This window comes from Mycteria americana, chromosome 2, assembly GCF_035582795.1.
Source record: "Mycteria americana isolate JAX WOST 10 ecotype Jacksonville Zoo and Gardens chromosome 2, USCA_MyAme_1.0, whole genome shotgun sequence".
NCBI classification, from domain to species: Eukaryota; Metazoa; Chordata; class Aves; order Ciconiiformes; family Ciconiidae; genus Mycteria; species Mycteria americana.
In genome coordinates this window covers 69106450-69127958 of record NC_134366.1, presented here as the reverse complement: position 1 = coordinate 69127958, position 21509 = coordinate 69106450, and the positions used below count along the sequence as shown (strand labels likewise).

Sequence of the window (21509 nt, the reverse complement as noted above, 5' to 3'; positions counted from 1 at the left end):
TGTGCTCTCTGCAGTACTGAATTTAAAAAGACGACCTTAATCAATCAGGTAATTAAATATCGCTTTAAGCCACTCTGTTGAGCGTTGTATCTCACAGGCTTGGTACACTGCACAAGCTCTTACTGATGGGCAGACACTGCTAACAATTTTCTCCCTCATCTGTTGGCTTTTTGGCAGTCCACAATGGGTCACTCTTAATGCAATTTCATTTTCTTAATTAAATCTTCCCTGAGGTATCATCACATGGTATTATTTCCCTTTGATTCCTTTATTTAATATTTCAGAATAGAGACAGTCTCACCCTGCTTTCATGGGTTAGAAAGTTTCTCCCTTGATTAACCCTCAGAGAAGATGAGAGGATTTTTCTTTTTAAGTGCATAACATTCATGTTTGTTAAATAAACAACATATAAAAGGCCATACAACAAGGCTTAGGAGACTGTAAAGGAGGAAAAAGTGAAGCATAGCCAAGTTAAAAAAAAAAAAACAACACACCACAATAGAAAGAAAAGGTTGTTTCTTTTTTCGAACTTTACAGAGCAGAGTTTGTTTGCAAAAAGGGGAGAAAGATCCCCAAATCTAACTGATTTAACTGCACTGGGAGCAGCACTTTTGAGAGTTTAATAAAAGCCGATGCTTTTCCTAATGTACATAGTACCTGTAGTCACAGGGTCAAGGAAAAAAATTTCAGCTTTCCATTCCAGAAATAAATTTCCAACCAGCGTGTACTGAAAGTCTTCAAATCGTGAACCCTGTAAGCACCCTGATCCCATAAGAGAAAGTCTCCAAACCAGAAGCCTTGAAAATTCCTACACTGGCAGGGAGTCCAGCTCCTGATTTTTCAGTACTTACGGACAGAAGTATTGGCTGGATATGTGATTACCCCTTGTACTTTCCAAAAAGTACATTGCTCTACATAGTTATGGGATGGTGACTGTGAATCAGCCATTACTGCTTGTGACACCTTCCACTGAACGTATTGATATGCAGCCCCTCTGTTAAAACAAAACTAAACTCTCCAGGAAGACGGACGTGAACAATGTCAGCAACATACACTTCAAGAAAATGCTAATGTGAACCACCACAGAAATATTGACCATTAATTCCAGTCCTCTATTGCCACAGACAACCCTGTAGTAGATATAAGGTGAGATTTACATCATCCAGTTCTAGCTGGTTTGCTTAAGTTTGCATCAAGGCTCTCTCTTGAGAGAGCAGTATCCCCACAGGAAAGTCCAACGTACCTTAAAATACAGGATGGTTCATCCCAAGCCCCTCTCTCCACTACAGAGAGCCCAGTTACTCCACTGGCACAAGAGGGCTTAATTCTAGACAGCTAAAGTGAGGTGACATATATGTAATACAAGGGGAGAAGGATCCTCAGAACATCCACCAAAAAGGACAGGACCCCTCAGCAGCCTCTAACAGCCATAACGATCCCAATAAGCAACCTGTGGGTGAAAATCCCAAGCCAAAGTCATTGAGGTCTTCTGCATTTTGGAAGATTTAAATACCATATCACCTACTAATAAGGCAAAGTAAAAAATGTTGGAAACATCAGAAACAATTGTCTCACAAATGTCTAACATCAGACACAATTTTGTAAAATGCAAGGTATAGCACTGAGCTGCAAATCATCCAGTCAGTGTCTGTACACCAAGAACCTGATAACCTTATATAGACAAGATAAATACATAACAGCAGTTTACAGATATTATTGCAATAGCCAATTTGTAGTAGTAAATATTTGGAAAGGATCTGAAGGAAGAAAGTAATAAACTACTCAGGCAGTCTCTTACCACTGGCTCAGCGAGTAGAGAAAGTAGCATGAAGAGAGTTGCCATACCAATGGCAGAAACGAAGTACTTCAGTCATGTTAATTACCTAGCAAAAGAAGGGACAGAAGGCGTGGGAACACATATTTAAGAATCAGCAGTATTCAGCAGATCCATCAAGATAAAAATAAGAGAAATAGACAAAAAAATTGACCTGGGATTCAAATAAAATGGAACAGAGGAGAATAAGGCATTAACAGCAAAATTTTAACTTGCAGAAAGCAAGATGAAGTAAAGACTACAATAGAGAAGGATAAAAAATTACCAACATTAGAACAGAGCTGAATTTTGTCTGGTAAAGTCAAAGACTAAAACCAAGACTAAGTCCAAGAGCTAAATATGGGTGGCAGGAAGAAAAAAGAGGAAGGATAAAAAGGGGTCACATACAAGAAACTGCACTGGATCCAGATGAGGTAGCAGCAAAACAGAACCATACAGGATGTGCAGAGCTACACCTAGAGATGCAAAATTACACATTAGGGGTTGGAGTTAAAAGTAAGAATCAGTTTAGGAGTTAACAAAAAGGAGTAACTGAAAAACAGGAGTGCATGGTATAATAGTAACAAATTAGGAGAGGAAGGGTATTGCAGGTACCAAAGATGAAGGCAGGGATGAAGATTAAGAGAAGATTCAGGGAAGGATAAAAGATGACTGAGGGAAGATATGACAGAGGTTCACAAACTCGCAAGTGGAAAAGAGAACGGAGGATCATTCACTTTCTTTTCCAATACAAGGAGGGGGCATCAAGAGAAGGCACTAGGAGTCAGGCTCACAACAGACTAAAGGAGGTGGTTCGTAATGTGACGGGTAGTTGAGCTGTGAAATTCATTTTCAAATTACAATAAAAGTGTAGATAGGTTCAAAGGAAAGCAGGGTAGGTTTCATGGACCAGGGCTCTATTGAAGGGTACTAAATGCACAGAAACACAATCAGTTAAGAAAGTTCCTGAGCAGAACTTGGGGTGGCGATAAAGAAATAATATAGAAAAGTGATTTTCTCATGACAGACAAAAATCCCTGCCAAAATGCCATCTCTGTTGCCTTGGTTTCTTGGTAAGTCTAGACCAAAGATTTTTACCCTTAGATCTTCAGATCTGTTCACAGTCCATACACATGACTACTGTCACAAACATAAGTTTAAACCAGCATAAACTGACACTTCCACAAGGAGAAACACCTTGCCTTCCTCCCACTCCTTGTTCCCAGCCTTTGCTGGGTGTTTGCTTGCATTGCCATAAGCCTTCATGGAACAGTCAAGTGGACCTCATCTGGGTTAAAACCACACGGCATAAAATAATAGGTTACTTCTAACCCGGGTCACTTGCCTGACGCAGCTCTCCATGCAGCCACACAAATGTATGTCCTGACCCAAGGAAATGACTAACATGCAGGAAAGAGTGACTAGAAAAGCAGAAGGATGCACTGGGATTATTTAGCCTGGAGAAGAAAAGGCTCAGGGGGAATATTATCAATGTGCATAAACAGCTGATGGGACGGAGTGAGGCAGCCTGAGCGAGGCTCTTCTCAGTGGTGGTGTCCAGTGACAGGAAGAAAAGCAATGGGCACAGACTGAAATACAGAAAATTCCCTTTAACTATAAGGAAAAAAAAAACCTTCCCCCCCGCCCCCCAAACTGTGAGGCCTGAAGTACACAGGTTACATAGATAATTGAACAGCAGATATGACAGGACATTTGTACAAGGGGATTCACATCCCTGCTAGAAGAGCATTTAAGGTCTGAAGATTTAGGGTCCACAAACTGAAAATGGCTAAGCATTCCTGGCAAAGCATGACAAGGATCTCTGAAAGATTCCCATTTTCATCCATGGGCAGCAGCATACCTTAAAGGAAAAGGGAAAGAACTTTTCAAAATATAATTGTTTTTCATATATAATGTTTGGCTATCTACACTCGGCCTAAAAAAACATTAAACACAGTAATAAAGTTTCTGCTATTCCTCTCTTGCTTCATCCATGGGCAGACAAGAAGTTTGACACCTCCAGGTTTTACCCTGACGACAGAGTACTTCAAGACTACTTCTGCCTCTGGCTATGTGGATACCTGGAGCCACGGAACCAGTGACACAGCAGGGACCCCCTCCAGCCCATCATCCAGCAGAAGGGGTGCAGAGCCAGATGAAGACTGAAGGGTATCTGTACACACAGGATGCAAAGCAAGTGCTAGCAAATAAGCACAAGAAATTGGTGAACTAAACAGAATGAGAAATAGGCTCAGGATAATAAAAAAACCCACTAACCTCTTTCTTCATCTTCCTTAGATGACAAAGCTGCTATGTTATTGCTGCACAGTGTGCTCTGAACAAGGAACCACTCAGTTGTCAAACAAATGCACTGATGAGAGTTCACACTAAGAAAAATGCATTTTCCACATTCACGTTTCAACAGACTAAGCAACCAGAGGATGGTCTTCAACACACTAGAGCAACCCACAGGGCAAAGGGCGAAAAGAAGTCTTTGCAGGAACAAGACAAATCACTACAAAAGGGGAGAAAGAAAAAGCTCTTGAAGTGGTGAGATTTTAACTGAAGCCATCATTTTTCTGTCCATTGCACCAGCACCCTGTTTGACTGCCACAGAAGTGAAGCCAAAATGGGACATTTCTTTCCATGAAGGCCACTTTTTAACAGTAATACTTTTCTGCTGCAGAGAGTTTGCCTTTGCTGTACCCTAAGTAAGAGAGCCTGGCTGTGTCAAAGCACAGGCCTTTTTGCAAGCAAAAATAAGGTCCCAACACCACTGAAACCGGAAGGGCCTAAACAGTAGCCCTATGCTTGGTTTGCACCAGCTTAGGTTGGAAGCCCAAACATCTTGCAGGCTTGCTACTGACAGAATAGACATATTAGCCCCCAATGGCTATAAAAAAGGTGTTTGTGAGGTGGAGGGAAGTAGAGATAATGATGAGATGGAAAAAAAATTGCTCCCAGCAGTTGGGGGGGGGGGGAGGGGGGGAGGAGAACCTTGCTAAAATAACATTGGTATCTAAACTGGAAAGATTGAATTAAAAAAGGGAGACAGGACCTCATTCAAGGTGATCTTTTAAAGCCAAAAAGCAAGCGGGGGAGGGGGGGGTTCCCTCACTGAGGTGCTTTTGTTTTCCAGTGCATGAGTGTTACCAAACTGCAAGCTGGAAAGTCTGTGTGGTCTCTGTCCCACATGAATATGCAGTGACTCTTTCCATAGTTATTTTAAGACCTCACAGGCTAAATGCATCCCTAGTGCAAGATCAGTGATTTAAATGAACTCAGCGTAGCAATGAGATCGGCCCCAGGCTTCCACGAAGTAAATACAATAGTACAACACTATAATGATGATGTGCGCTGGAGACAAGTAGATAGTTTTTAAGAAATGGCTGTATGAAGCAGAGTAGGTCAAGTCTCATTTTCTGCACTGTGGGAAATTGAAGCATTTTGAAGTTTTCCTTAAAGCTGAAGCATAACAACAACAACCACCACCTCGCCACACCTCCATCTCTGATCTCTCCCAACTGGATCTGATAATTTAAACAAGGCTGCAGGGCTCCAGGTCCTCTGAACGGCTGCCAGCTGCAGTACAAACACATTCTCATGAGGAACATTTTGATTCTGTTTAAAACAGCATTTTTTTTGACAGAAAACCATTCCACTGGCAAATTTTCATGCAGCACCACTTCTTAATATGCCTCTCCTCCTCCCACACATGCATGCAGCAGAGCTACTTCGAGAAGATAATTATGCTGCATGTTTGCAGTGCACTGAATTTGCTCCTGCCAGGTCACCTATCTGTGCTGGGAGTGAGAGACTCCAAGGAAAGGAGTCATCAAAACAAGGGTGATTCAATGTCTGCACATAAAGGACATGTATTCCCAAAAAATTATGCAAGGAAAAAATATATGGATTTTTTGTTTTTTTTACAGAGGCTTGGTAGCCTCACGGTGGCTCACATGGTGACAAATTCAGCTCTTTACTCAAGCAGCCAGCTATTTGAAAATGAACATCATAATTATACCACCAAACAATCTCCACCAACAACTGAAGAAGTGCATGTGATTTGTGGGGGTCTCTAGTTTTCAGCAAATAATCCACCAGTGCTGCACGCATCTGAGTAATTCTTGTGTCTCCGGCTCTTCCCTGTGACTCAGCATTCAGCAGGGCTGCCAAGGGCTGATCCAAGCTCCAGAACCACACCTGAAGCTGGACTGCGAAGACAACCCCAGCAGGACAGCACTGCAGGGACACGAAGTGTGCATGGCAAGAGGAGGAACATTGCACTCGGTTAGTCGTCTCTAAGTCTGCTCAACACCAACCCTCTCTGGCCTAAAATGGGATTTTTTTTCCCCCTGAAAGCAATTACATAAAAATGGTTCTTTATAAATGGTTCTTTATTAGACAGAAGACCTGCTACCTCCAGCAGATGCAGACTTTGCCTGCTGACTTAAGCACAAGAAGTTTTTTACTCCCTGCTTCCCTTAAAAACTGGGCGGAAAAGAAAAAAAAACAGTAAAATGTCTGAGAGGGAGCTAACTTTTTTTAAATTCATTTATCATGAACTGCAATGTTAACTATGTTCCTCTGATGAAAACTCCTCGATTTGCATTAAGTCCAGCTGAGACCTCTATGGCTACAAAGTAGCCCTGCCCTACCACCTATCAGAGACCATGAACACAGGATCAAGGGAAGTGGTTATGGAAAGACAATGGTTTTGGCTGAGTGGTGCAGCTGGAAAGCATTTTTCAGTAATCTCTCACCTACGTCTTCTCACTCTTAAACTTAGAGGTGAGCCCAACAACTTTCTGAGCTCTGATCCCAGGTCCTCTGAGGCTTGAAGAACTGGTTACCACATATAATCTGTTGCTTATGAAAGCTCTGACTGAATGATACTGGTATCCTATTGCAAGGGAATTTGTATCTGAAAGCTTTCATATTCACTATTAGCTACCAGGATTCAACTCAGAAAACCACTGTGTAAAACAAGCCAAACGAACATGCAGATTCCACTGGACACATCACTGAGGCATGAATAAAAACAGTTCAGAAGACTAAGACTGAACATAGATATTTTGGGCCAGATCAAAAGAATGGGGCTTACGCAGAATTTAGGCATTAAAGTTGAAAATGGTACTCACTGCTACCAAGCCCTGCTTGCAACACAACAGGATTCAGGGACCTAGTGTTCTGCTCCTGTGCATCCCAGAGACACCAGTCTTGACATCCCACTTGCTACTCTGCCTATAAAACGCATGAACCAGCCCTTGGCAAAGGAACCCAGAAACTCCCCCTCTACCCATTAAATCAGAGTTATGCTCCCTCTTGCTCTCTGGCTCAATGAATCTTCAAATCTCCTATGTAGAACATAACGACTTTGGCCAGATGGGTGTAAATCATGTCCCATATTCACACACACTTAGAGAAGCTCCCTGCCTGTTAGGGCACATTCCTGGAAAGTCACAGATCTAGGTCTGATCTAAATCAGGTGCAAGAGAAATAGTAACACCCCTTCCTGGAGAGGGCAGCTCCTCCCTGAGCAACAGGCCCTACCCAACACACCGGTTTTGGAATATCTGCTTCTGAGGACCTGCCTCCCTTCAGGCACTGTTAACCAGCTTTGCACCTAACCCAGGGCACAGGCACACCGAGGAGGCAGAGATGCAGCAAGCTGCTTTTGCCCGCATTACACTGGAAACAAAAGCCCTGGGGAGCGCAGAGCAGGAACCCTGTTGCTGCCTGCACATAAACCAGTCATATGCAGCCAACTCAAACTAATCTCTTATGCCTTTCTTTTTGGTGCAGTGCTGCACAAAACATGTCTATAGTGTCCTGGGTATAAGCTAGTAAGCTCACAGTATGCCATGTAGACTTAGCAGCTTAGATCTTCATTTGCTTAAGGCCCCCTTATCACTTTTCATTTCAACATGTGGGTGTCCCCGCTCATGGTCCCACAGGGATTATTTGGATTAGCAATACTGCATTTATATCCCTTTTGGTCCACGTAGCTAAAGGAGATGAACTGGGTTTTCCTGTGAGTTATTAGAAGGCCATCAAGTAGATTGATCTCCTGTCCATCTCTCAGAGCTATTACAAGGAGGTCACAAGTCAGCCAAACACATTATTCATGATGACCCTTCCTGAGCTACTAGATAATACAGTGTTAAATCAGTAGACTCCTCCTCAAACATCCTATTCCATGTCTTCCCCTTGCTGAGCTAGCCTGACAGCCCATCTCATGCAAACCCTGAGCCTGCTACCACCACTTACGTACCAGCTTTCCTAAGGAGTGTTGTCTTTCTAAAGTCAGTGGGACTCCCTAAGCAAGTAACATCACGTATGCACACACAGAGCTAGCACAATTAGGTTGGGAAAAATAGGTCAAAACAGGCATATATTTAACTTGGAGTCCAAACCTCAGAATCATATTTTACCAACAAATAATTCATACACACATGCACAAAATTCACATTTGATAACCATTAGAAAGTCATTCTGATATGAACTAGGCAATCAAGACATTTTACAGAAGCAAAGGGTCTGCCAGAAACATTTCTATTCCCACTCCAAGTAGAGGTTTAAACATACAATCTCTCTCTCACAACCCTATATCCATCCTTTTATTTGTAATCAAGCAACTTCTTCCTGTATGATCTTTTGGGAAATTGTTTCTCACTCATTTCCAACTAGAGCCTCAGACATTTTTGGGGTTTTTCTGAACATGGTGAGGGTGGAAGGTTGAGATATCCCTGCAGGCAGCCTGGCCTGGGCCACTACCCCTATTCTAAGCTTCAAAAAGTCACCTTTGCCAGGCAGGTCCAGGCAGACACACAAAGAAAGGAGAGAGGGCACAAGGGCAGTCAGACCCTTTCTAGAAGTTCTGCAGCAACTTCCCTAGGCTTGTGATGATCTTCCAAGCCGGACAAGACAATACAGCTGACATCTAGAAAAAGTCACCATGTGGCTCCAACAAGGAAATTGAGCAGCTGATCCTTAGATCAGATTTCTAGAAGGCACTGTCTGCTTCCACCCTCCTCTAGGTGGACCCTAGCCAAACCTCAGCAGCACAGCGGGCAAGTTGAACGCACAGAAGCACCCAGAACATTTTATCACACCTTTGCTACAATTTTGCTGAATTTCCTGCAGCATGATTGCTTGTTACTTTGCTCCCATGTCCCAAACTTTTTCATTCCCTCCCCAGCAACAGTACAATCTTTCTAACACCAGGTTTGTAAACTGCCCTAAACACTTTAGAATAAGCAAGTACACTCTCTGCACCTGCTCCTATTTTATACACAGTTGAGTGCAAAAGACATAGATATTTAAGAATTCAGACACTTACAATTAGGTGATACATGTTTTTAATTAGAAATGCCCTAATATAATTGCTCAAATACAGACACTAAGTTTTAGCCTACATCATGCTATTGGGTACAGAGAATTAGCCTGAGTTATTAACCCATGTTTTAATTGTCTGAGACATAAGATTGCATGGCCTAGGAACAGCTATCTGTGTAGCAAAGTGCATGGGAAAGAACAACAGTACTTTGCAATCACTCAGTTGTTGGGGAATGGGAAGGTTGAAGGGAGAAAGGAGACTATCAAAGAGAATGCATACTGATGTGCAGAGAGAGAGAGCCTTTGAAAATCTGCATAGAGGACACTTTCAGAGTGACAGTTCTGAGGAGCATGAAGGAGTAATAGAAAGTTAAATTTCAAAAGCAGGTAATGTTTCTATAGCAGCATGCAGTTTCTTGACCAACATAAGAAATTCTGCCTTTAGTCAGGTGGGAAATCTTATTCTTTAATGTGAGCTTTGCTGATATGAAAAAAATGGGTAATTTCCTTTCACACACAAAGCAAAAATCCTTAAGGAATGTTAAGAAGTGAAAACCAAAAAGAAGGTAAATTATAAGCCACCATAGTGATGGGTCTTGGAAAGGAGTTCTACCACAGGACCAAGTGCTTCTATGTTGGAATCCTTTTCTAGCCTAAGAAGAGGAGGAACAGAAAATATAGTTCAGCTCATTAGCCTTTCATACTTGGTCTAGGTAGTAACTCCTATGGTTGTTTCTGCTTTAGCCTGCTGCTAGAGCAATGAGAAAGAAATGTCAGCACTTCACGCTGGCACAGCAAACAGCCAGCTTCCCTATGATACTCAGCTCTGTAAAAAAAAAAAAAAAAAAAAAAAAAAAATCACAAAAGGCCAGACAGCACTGCCCTTCATCAAACAAAGTTCCCAATAACTTTAGGAGGAGCATTGTTCATTTTTAGACCAAAGGGTTTGACTCAATAATACTTTATTGCAGCATCAGGTCTCTACTATGACTCAGGGTACGGATGTAGTATTTCTGAATCATGGTATTGACCTCACATTGACTACTGTTTGAGAGCATGGTGCAGTCAAATTAAGCAACTTAAAAGTTCATGAAAAGATCTCACTCCAAATCTCTACATAGCTTCCATGGGCCTGTAACCAAGGCAGCAGACAACTCAATGGCTAATGGGCCTTTCATGAATCTTGAACAGCATCATCTTGGAAACGTGTGCTCTGGCTCCAAGATTAAACATTTCATCCACTTTCCCACCCTTTTCATGTTAAGCATTTAGCAACTAAACCTTGCTATTTAAATCAGGATGCTGCTTCAGAGAGTAAATCTGTTATTGTCTTTCTCTTCTTCAGGCAACCATGCAGTCACACACAAAAAGTATATATATTTTTATATTAAAAATCCTAAGGCCTCTCTCATAGCTTTTTTTTTTTTAACATCATTAAGGACACTTGACAAATAACCCAACACTTGATGGATGTTCTGCATTAGAATGTGAAATCTAAGTTTAAATTTTCCTGAGGCTGCATTAAGATGTAGGCACAAGACAGTATCTCCTACTTTAACAACACTATCAGTCTTAACACGACCCACATTTCAAAGCAAGGCATCTAGCTGCTCAAAGACCAGCTTGGGACATCAGATGATCCCATCCATCCCACTGGTTTGTCAAGCACTTGTAAGCATGCCCACAGATGCCCAGGCAGGTAGCCCCACACACTTCATTGTGTCCAGCTGGAAGGAGGACTGCAGTTCAAATGGTTCAGGAAGTGCCCTACAACAGGCATCCAGCTCACAAGCAAAGAGGGGTTATAGCCAACTTCATTGCTTCTTACCTAGCTTTAGCAGAGTCTGTACAACATACAGCATGTGTTCTGCCAAAGAGACAGACTTTGGCAGGATAGTTTGTTTCAGGGAGGAAGAGGAGTCACAGCAACATTTATGATCCATAGAACAGCCCCTTGACCCATCTGCTCCACACAACCAGCACTCAGGTGTTTCACCAGCATACAGTAAAGAACAACTTCTTTGACTATCTCATCAAGCATTCCCCTTCTCTTGCTCTCCTCTCCTTCTTGGGAAAAGCAGACAATTTCCTGTTCTACCTCTTCTGCTTACCCTTTTGGGAGGGGTATCCATCAGTGTTCCCCTCTGGAAAAAGTATACAGTGGGTGGCACAACATTAGATCTTCCCAAGCTGGCAGGATGCCATCCTAAATTTCACATGGAGATGTGTGAAAGCACTTTGTTGGCACCAGAAGAACAGCATGCTCCTCCTTTCTCTAAAACAATAGGCCTGCTGAACCACACATTTCAGGACCTGAGAAACCTGATTTGGTAATTGAAGGTGCACATGGCACACATTTTCCTATGGCATGGAAAAATTAATTATACCACATGACAGATTTCAGTCCTGGTGTTCAAGAGCTCATTAACAAAACTACTTTAAAAGGTGCTAATAGAAACAAATGCCTTTAACATCACAGACTTCCCAGATGACTCCTGCTATGGAGATGGATGACAAATCACTCTGTCAGTCATCTTTAAATTCCATATTGACTACATTGAAGCAATTACCCATTTATTTTTAGAGCATGTTCCATTTTAAACACAAGTGATTCAGTCCAAGAGACATTCTATACTGCATCACTATTTCATGGGTTAACAACTCTCAAATTTAAATGGATTTTAATTCTGGGACAAACATTTGCTTTTTTTTTTTTTTCTCCTTTTGCCTCTAGACATTGGTTGGGAATTTTAATTCAGGCTTCAAACCAAACAAATGTTGGTGTTCTACAAGCATCTGCAGAGAAATATAAAAATATCTGGGAAGTGTGAAAGAGAGAGCCTGTTTTGCTAAACGCATAAAATGAAACCTCAGCGAAGGTCTCAATAATAGCCTTCCTGACTGCTGTGCACACGTTCTCTCCCACAGACCTTCTGCTCTGCAGCAAGGGAACGCTGCCTGCGCTGCCGCGTCCTTAAAGAACTTTGGAATACAATGAAGCGCAGCGATTCCCCAGGGAGCATGGTGCTGATCATTTACTTTGACATTTCAAACAAGAGCACCAGGGCTTCCCCCTTTTTTAAGGGCTAAAAGGAACAGCTTGCATATCACTCCCCCCCAACCCCCAAGCCATCTCAAGGTTTATCTACATTGTAGGCAATGTTCTGGACAAAAGGATGAGGGGCTGGGATGAAGCTTAGGCTGCTCCTAACTCATGGAAAAGGAGGGTGAGATGACAAAGTGGAGAGTTGGGGAAGGAGAGTCCTGAGGAGCTGAGGTTTCTGTCGCTGCTGCCACTGGAGGGAGAGGACAAACAGGAGCTGCAACAGGTACTGCAGCAGGGCAACCCTGCTTCAGGCTCAGCTGCTTCCCTGCTTCAACCCAAATCCCCCCTCTTTCCAAAGCAAAAGCAGGCTGTGGGGCTACAGCCAGCCTCTTGCCCCCAGCAGTCTGCTGCCCGTGACAACAGCCTGTTTTGCCTCTAGGTTGGACCAGTCTTACCGGTCCATATTCTGGTGAACCCACAAACATCTGAGACGAGGACACCACCTTGCCAAGGGACTCCCTCCTGAGGAGCCCTGCCTGAAGAACCTAAACCTCCTACTTCAGAACTGATGATGGAATACCCTAGCCATGGCATAGCTGATCAAAATTCCAAGACTGACTCACAAGCCCATTATACAGCCACCTAGCCACCTTTCATTAACTGTAACAAAAATTACCCTGGGCTCCCTACATCAAAGAACCTTGCCATTTCTTCTTAATTAACTCTAAAGGTCTTGCTGGCCTCAAATCTCAGCTGGAAAACATCAACTGGTGTAGGTGGCATCTCAGCCTGGGCTTTGCAACTAGCTGTGCTTTTATTTTTCCTGTGTCGCATGCCCCCCACCCTCCTGAGATTATCAGTAGAAACCAAAATATTGCTGTGTTTCAGGACAAGTGCATGAGTATGTAAGATCCAGCCTGTTATAGACTTTATTAGAATTAATGTTCGTGATAGCTAAGGCCAACAGAAATGTATTTCTAAGGAATTAAACCAAACCCCTGCAGCGTTTGCCACTCAGGCATTGCAGAATCACAACAGCACATGAAATCTTACAAGAGAAATGTGTAAAAAAAAAAAAAAAGCCTTAAACAGAAGCAAAACTGACTCATCTCCTTATTGCCAAAACCGAGAAAGCCACTGAGCGTAAACAAACAACAGACGTCCTGAAGAAAAGGGGGCGTAGCAATTCCTTTTCATGCTAACAGGCAGATACGCAAACTGGTATGAGCAGGACCACCTTCCAGCTACCCCCGCAAGCCGATCCGATGGAAACGGCCGACGCTACCACGACGTTCCCGGCAGCGCGGGTGCCACTGGAGGCCGGGGAGCATCTGAGGTGCCGGTGACTCCCAGCGCACTGACAGTTCCTAGTTATATATGCTGGAAAGCTGCGACAGCTGCATGTATGATCCACTCATGGAAGCCACACGTGTATTTAGATACCCAATGAAACTGTTTCAGGTGGTATTCATAAAGGCATACTTTGGCTTAGGCTGGCAAGCATCCCCCCTACAGAACAGGAGGGAGAGCGAGCCGGAGCACTTGTATAAGGCTCGAGCTCTCCTCCCTGTCTATAGGGGCCCACAAAGACTACGATCTATGCATGCTGAAGCTAGACCTTGCAGGTACCCCTAAGTTTGGAGGAAACTAAGTAGGTAAGACTTAGGACCAGAAAGACACGTAGAAAGAATGAAAGGAAAGTCATTGTGAAGACAATTTACATTGTCCAAAGTCCATCATCACAAACTAAGATACTTTGGAATAATTGCTTTTTTTAATTACTAAAAGCCCTTCTGTTTGAAATTTGCAACATGCCTATCTGGTGGGGGAATGGGACAGTTGTCTTGAGGGATTTTTTTTTAAAGTAGCTTTCAGAGTTGAAACCACAGGGGCAACCTTAATACTTGTATCCACAAGACAGATTTCCAACAACTTCAAAAAATAGGTAACCCAACCTCTTTGTTAGAACAGCTCTTGGCCTGACACCAACTATTCACCACCATCACTCTCCCCACTTGAATCCCCCCCCCCCCCCCATGCCACAACCACATCTTCTGCAGTATTTCAAAAAGCAGCTAATAAACTAAATTCCGCTCACGCTATTTATTCAAGTAATTGCGTTGTTTCTAAGAAGACTATTCAAAAGGAGGCAAGGAGAAGGATTTAGCACCACCTTGAATGAACGCTACTTAGCGTCAGACATGCAAAACTCCACGAAGCTTCACAGGGATTATGTCACCATCACAAAGAATGCTAGATCGCGTGCCACGTACATGAAACACAAAACCACAGAAAGATACACTTTAGTAACAAGTCTTAGCCAGTTATTTATTGGAATACAATAAATACCACATTGTTTATTAGAACGCATTTAAAATACTGAGCATACGGATTTTGAATCAGTTCTTTGGGATGTTCTGAGTGCGTGTACAGTTTGCTTTCAAATAAATCACCGCCACATTCAGATATCGATAGTTCCTGATAAAGTCACTGAGTGCATCAGTCCATGCCCTGGCCTGCTCTGGTTTCAAACAAGTAAGCTACTGAGAAAGAGCTGATTAATACTAAAAAGGTTAGGAGTCCAAAGGTGAGGTCACATTAAGTCAGCAACACATTAGCGTATGTATCACACAAGTGATACGACATGCCATCCACCACCGACCGACTCACACGCCTCGCTCTCACAAGCGCTGCCCATCTGACCAACCACTCTTTGTTCTGGGCTAACACCCCACTCGCCCTCCTGAAACGAACAAGTAAATAGACCCAGCATTTCCTCCATAAGGACAGCTACTCTCCCCACCCCCCTCCCCACCCCCGCCATACTAGAGTGAGACTGCATTGACGAGTGTTATGTGTTGACTAAGCGTGCGCTGCTTTTTACATCTAATTCTGAAAATCATGAAAATCAACATTGCACCTGTGTTGTCCAAATGGGTGTGCATTTCAGAGACAGACAGAAGAGAAGTAGAGAGAGCAGCCAGGATACATACCATACTCCACTTCCTCATAAAACACACGTACTACACAGAGAAATGATAATCCCTTCTTAGTGGAAAATCCAAATTTTCAAAATGAATCCCCAAGCTAAAATGAATTACTGTAATAACTGCAATCCTCGTATGAGCACTAATCAGAAAGGCGCAGCTGACCACCTGCTATGTGACACCGCTGGCACAGCAGCACCCTGTCCCTAATTGCTGCTGTGTTCAGACGGGGCTAGGTGCCCCACAAAATGAGACGGTAGTGCTGGTAAATACGTGGACAGGAGCACAGCCTGGCTGACTGTTCTACAGTCTCACTACGCACTTCTGCTGAGTGCAGCATAAAAAAAAAAAGGCACTACTGCAGGTCCAAACAGCAGGATGCAAAAATCTAAACCCAGGCCAAGTAATTTCTTGTGCAACTACAGAGAAACACACGGGAAACAATGCAAGAGACAACAGAATAAATTGTATGTGCTTGTGTCAGTACAAACCCATTATCTATGCAGGCTGCGAAATGAGAAAAGCAGCATTTGACAATGCTACAGGCTGGGGCAATATTCTTAATGTACTTATAGTAAGTTATTTTATTTAATTGCCAACGAAAAAACGCAGTTACATAATAACACAAGATAATAACTAAAATATGAAATCACAAGACTGGCTTACAGCAACAGAGCAGAGAAAAAAAAAAGGCAGTTTGTGCTTTAAATTTTGCTGCATTGTCAAGGAGCCAAGAATCAAATCTGGGGGCTGCTTCTTTTACAGGGAAGGAATGTAACCACCAAAAATTCAGCGCGGGACTCTTCATCACCGCCTGTGCGCATCCACATCCCCAAATGATGTCAATCCCTGCCGGCACGTCGCTCATCATAATTCTACACTATTTGTTCGCTAGTGAAATTCAGCCGACAGGCCGACGGCTAAGCCCGTAACCCACCAGCGCCCATATGCTCCACGGAGAGCAAACCCCGCCCCGGCTACCCCCCACCCGCGGAAGTGCCCACGGACACGGGGAGGGTCCCATTCCCGCACAGACCGGCCGGCTCCGAAGCACAAAGGCGGGCACCCGCGCAGCCGGGCACGGATGACAACGCACACCCACGACCCGCCACCGCATCTCGCCGGCCGGGCGGGGGCTGCCGGCCCCGGGAAGGGCCTTTCCCGGCGGCGAGGCCGCTGACAGCCCCATCCCACCTCGCACTTCTCCGCCGGGAGGCAACACCGTCCCTCCCCCCACGCCTGCTCCCCCCGCCCCGGTCTCCACCACCCTCACCCGGGGCCGGGCGGCTCCAGCCCCTCGTACCTGGACAATGCCGGCCTGGGCACAGCTCATGCTCCCCCGGCGAGGGCAGGTCTCACATCCCACACGTGCGGCTCAGGGCTCGCCGCCTGTCAGCCAACAGCGAGGAAGGGAGGGAGGACGGGGTGCCGGCGTGTCAGCCCCCGCCGAGCCGCACCATAGTCCAGCACCGGCTGATACTCCCGCAACGCCGCCGCGCTCCTCCTCCTCCTCCTCCTCCTCCTCCTCCTCCTCCTCCTCCGCCCCGCCAGCCTCCTCCCACCCCGCCGCCTGTCGCTGGGTACCGGCCGCCTAGAGCCACCCACACGCCGCGGCGGGCGCCCGGCAGCGCCGCCCGGCCCGGCCCGCCCCTCAGCGCGCCGCCTCCCGCCCGGCACGGCACGGCACGGCACGGCACGGCACGGCACGGCACGGCGGCGTCCCAGGCCGCCTGGGGACGGGGTGCTGACCGCCGGCCGCAGTGGGCCGGGCGGCCCGCCCGGAGCAGGCCGTGCCCCTGCCGGCTTCCCCGGCCCCTCAGCCCCTGGGCCGCCGCGCCGCCCTCACTGCGCTCCTGCCAGGCGGGCGCGGGCCGAGGCGCGACGCTGCCCACCCGGGTGTCGTCCGCCCCCTCCCCTCGACCCCCCACCCCCAGCAGCCTGGCTCTCCTCAGCGGATCGCGCAGGGACGCCGCAACCGCGCTCCCCGGCAGGTGCCCCGGCTCACCCCACACAGGGGGAGCTACCCTGCTGCACATGGGCACGGAAGCAGAAAAATTAACCTGTCTTCCTTTTTGCCCCTTCACTCAGGCCTGCAGCCCTCCCACCGACTCTCCACCAGCGCCATAGTCTCTGGGGTGATCATTACTGCCTTTTCCTCACACACGGAGACAACAGCTTGGGGAGCACTGCTGCTCTAGCAGCTGTACCTCCTCCCCTGGGGAACACACACCCTTCAACACTTACCTCCAGCCTCTCCCCTCCTGTCTCCTCTCCTGGACAGTGCTTTATGAACTGCACCTCTGGACAAAGAAAGCTGCAGTACCACAGCTGGGAAGAAAGCAAGTTTTAAAACGCAGTTAAGGGTCTGGGCAGAGGTGCTATACACTCATTTCTCCCACAGGTCTTGCATTTGTCTTATCCCTGAGCAAGTCTGCTCACCAAAAATAGACCAGGAGTGCTGCTGGGGCCGCAGGAAGCAGCAGCTTCCAACAACAACACACTGTCTCTGCACCCGCCTGTCAAAAGAGCTGAAGACCAGCTCTTCGTGTCAGCTGGAAGAGGGAAAGTCAGAACAACACTGCAGAGGTCTGCTAGCCCCCTCACCTCATTTTTCTAGATAGGTGTTTTTAGATAATAGCATTTTTTTAACCATCCTGTTGGAGTGGATTTCCCCCCCCATGCTACTAAAGACATCAATTTTTCAAGAGCCTTCTAGATCTTAAGTTGTATCCTGAAGCAATGACATGTTGATAAAAAACCCAAATATGTCCAGTAACATATCACAATTGAAGCTAAGTTTGTTTCTAAAACCATCCTCCACTCATACAAATTTGTTTGGAACCAAAGACTTACTGTGCTTGGTATCAGTGCAAGAAATATTTTTTTCTTCTCATATTCTAATCAACGCACCCTGAAATATTTTCAGAGACATTGTGGCCTCTAACTTCCACTTGATGATCTCATTTCCTTTCTTAAGGAGGTGAAACAGGAGAAATTAGAACCTAGTATCAGCAGAAACCTCAGAAGAAAAATCAAATTGAATTTGGGAAGGAGAACAGCTTGGTATTTTATTACATTAGTGAAAGAAGAATTACATCTACAATCAGAATTACCGGCACGCAAGACCTGTGAGTGGGCTAGTTCCCCATGCAGTCAGAGTGGGAAGAAAGGGGGGCCCATCATCACAAAGCCACACCAGCTCTTCCCCAGGAGCAAGGCAGACCAAAAGACATACCAGGCAGGCCATGAAGGCCACACAAGCAAATTAATGTGCATCTCAGGACGTGCCTGTGTGCAAACACGCTCTTCTGCAGGCATTTGAGAAATTCAGTTGATGTCTGGGCAAACACACTGTCTCTCCTCATCCAGTGAAGACATGCACTGATCATGGATTGCAGTAGATCATGCTAACAAATACCTACATGAGGCCTCCAGCCAGATTATTTCCCTCCTTGTTTTAAAGCTGTATATCAATGCTTACACTGAAACTGCTCATGGTAGGCATGTGCTTTTGCTCTTGCACTTCAAAAGTTGGAATAAGAAAGAATAAAATAAAGATGAGGGAGGGAGTCAGAGGCATGAAAAGGAGAAGTAGTTTGCCCAAAGGTTGCACAGCAAGTTGCTGGAAGAGAGCAGAGAACTGACCCAAGCCTCCTCACCCTTGATTCATTGCCCCCTCTGAGTTTTTCCCCAACTCCTTCTGCTTATGAGGGTTACTGGTGTAATTCTACATCATGTTTTAATCTCAGACGTGCATCTCACCTTCAAAGGTGGATGCATACATTCATTCTATCGAAGACATTAAGTTAGCTAAAACAGGAAAAATGGATAAATGCACATGCTCTAAAAACAGTCTAAATCCAGCAACTCGAACTCCAAGCTTGATTCTGAGTTGTAGAGGCAGCTTAACATTATGGGTGTGCAAGGAGGAGCCAAAACCCCCATCAGCACATTTCAGGACCATGAGACTTGAAGCACAAGGCCTTGCCATGCTCTGTGGACCTGGGGAGAGGAACTCCTTTAAGGAGGACTGGGCACGTGCTTTCCTCTTCACTAGCTACCACCCCTGCTTTCCCTTCAGACTGGAAAGAACATCCTGAATCTCCTACAGGACAAGGAATTTGAAAATTGTCCCCTGTCAGAATTTGAGTAAAACCAGGGAGATCAAAATTAAGATCAAGAGGCAAACTGCATACCCACCTCATGTAGACATACATTCAAATATTGAGCAGATGAATGTGGCAAGTGATTCAGAAGATGAACCAGGCTTTGAAGAGGACATTTTGCCCTCCTTTTCCTCAAAAGGAAGAAGTTATACACATTGGAAATAAAGTGGTTTCCATTGTAACTTTGCATTTTACTGAAAAGGAGGAGAGTTGCATAATGCATAAGGAGCTTTAAAATTAGACTAAACTTTGGCAGTTCAGATGCTTATCTATATTATAAACAAACCTCTGAATTTTATATGCCCACCTATTATACACTCCCCAGCCTCCCACAGACTAAGGAAAAGAGCAAGTTTTGCTGTCCTACAGGCCTGTCAACAACTTCTGGTATCTTTTCAGCCATAAGCTAAGGCATACTCATGTCTCAGGACAGGTCTACAGACAGCATAAGGTGAAGATGACTTGGGCAGCCAGTGACCAAGACGCAGGTCTGTTTTGCAGGGAATTTTGCAGAATTTTGGCAGCCAGAGAGTAGTCCTGCAAAAGCAGGAAATGGGAGTACGAAAAATTTGGCTTGGAGAGGGTAGAGAAAGCAAGATGAAGCAACTGTATCTTTCCTTACCAAATATTTCTGAGGGACATAGACCTACACTCTTGAGCTGGCACAGGATGGATTCCATTGCATTTCCAAAATCTGTCATGCCGGTGGCTCATTCATGCCTGATATATATCAGAGGAACTTCTACTTAGTATAGCATAGTGTTTTGAAAAACTTGTAGTTATTTTAAAATGCTTTGATCAAATAAGTGAAAAAATGGGAAATTTTAGTTATTCTTAACAAATGTCAGGTACACCTTCATCTGGAAAAACAGACAAATATGGTAGTTGTCATGTTACAGCCAATAAAAAAAAGCACTGATGTCCTTCTCTGCAAGACTCTTGACTTGAGCTGATCTGGGTGACAATGGAAGGACTGAGTAAGGCTCTCACAGGGTTTACTCATTTGTTGCATTTGTAGGGGGCCAGGTGCAAACAGACCAAACTTCCCCCAAAAGAGCTTTTCTGAAAGAAGAAATGGTCAGCCTCTAAATCCTTTACTAAGCACGCTCCTGCCTTAAAGCTGTATAAAACCTGTGAGTGACTTCAAGCTGCTTAAGCTTTATATTGCTCTTTTAATCTGTCAAACATAGGAGCGCAGCCATTATCCTGCCACTGGCCCTGGGTGGCCATTGTATAAGTAAAGACTGCATGAGTGATAAACGGAAATCCACCACCTTGGCAGAACTGGCAGAAGACACCGCGTTGTGAGGGCCATTTTAACAGTTCAGATGTACGTTTGGGTATATCCTAAGTTTTTATGCTGGATTCATCTCCAGCTGAGCTAGATGTCATGTAAGTACTTCTCTTTCCTGCAACACAGTATTCACTACATTTTACCAATAAACACAACTTTTGCCCGATAAAGAGACTGCCGCTCAGATGATATAGGACAGCATTTCTAGATGCTAGACTCATTTATGTCCAAGTGATATTCTCATACCTGGCTCATGTGGCTTCTCATTTTGGATTATTCGCTCTGTTGGGACTCAGAACTCCGTTACTGACTTTGACACACACAGCCTGTCTTTAAAAAGGCACTTGGCTGATGCTGTCTAATGTCTTTTGCTATATTTTGCCTTACACAGATGGGATTGCTCACATCTCAGCTGAATGCTATGCTTATGCATAGCAGTAGGTACTTGTCTAATGTAGGTGCTAGGACTTCAGGCTCTATCAGAGTGCTTTCTTTAAGCAGCTCTTAGGCAAAAGCTGCTTTTTTTTTTAGATACTATATCCTTCCTTCCTGGAAGCCCAGATCTGAACATTTGGGAGGCCATGACAGACACTCTCCTAGAAGAGATGACCAAGCACTATAATGGGTTGGAAATGACGAGGACTGCAACCCCTATAGCTACCAACCCTCCTTCCTTGCAGGAATGGGCAGCATGCTATGCAACAGCCCAGACTCCATCCCTGTTTCATCCTGGGTGTACAGAGGAGTTTCTTCACACAGTTACTGAATTCCTGGAGCATTTACCCAACTTGATCAAAAGAATTCCAGCCCTTTGGCTGCAATCGTTTGCATGGCCTCATTTTTGCAGTTTCACCTAATTGCTTTA

The 21509-nt window shown here is 44.8% G+C and overlaps 1 protein-coding gene across 4 annotated transcripts in view; it reads right to left on the bottom strand.

Annotated features, from left to right (window-relative positions):
- The window catches only part of HECW1 (HECT, C2 and WW domain containing E3 ubiquitin protein ligase 1), a 273800-nt gene extending 257120 nt beyond the window's left edge, over positions 1-16680 (bottom strand). For all 4 annotated transcript variants that reach the window (XR_012774309.1, XM_075493694.1, XM_075493692.1 and 1 more), the window contains exon 1: positions 16488-16680. Coding sequence is in view for 2 of the 4 variants with exons in the window: in XM_075493692.1 (XP_075349807.1) it covers positions 16488-16517 (30 nt within the window). In the remaining 2 variants the exon portion in view is untranslated. The remainder of the gene's footprint in view (positions 1-16487) is intronic.
- Positions 16681-21509: the final 4829 nt, after the last annotated feature.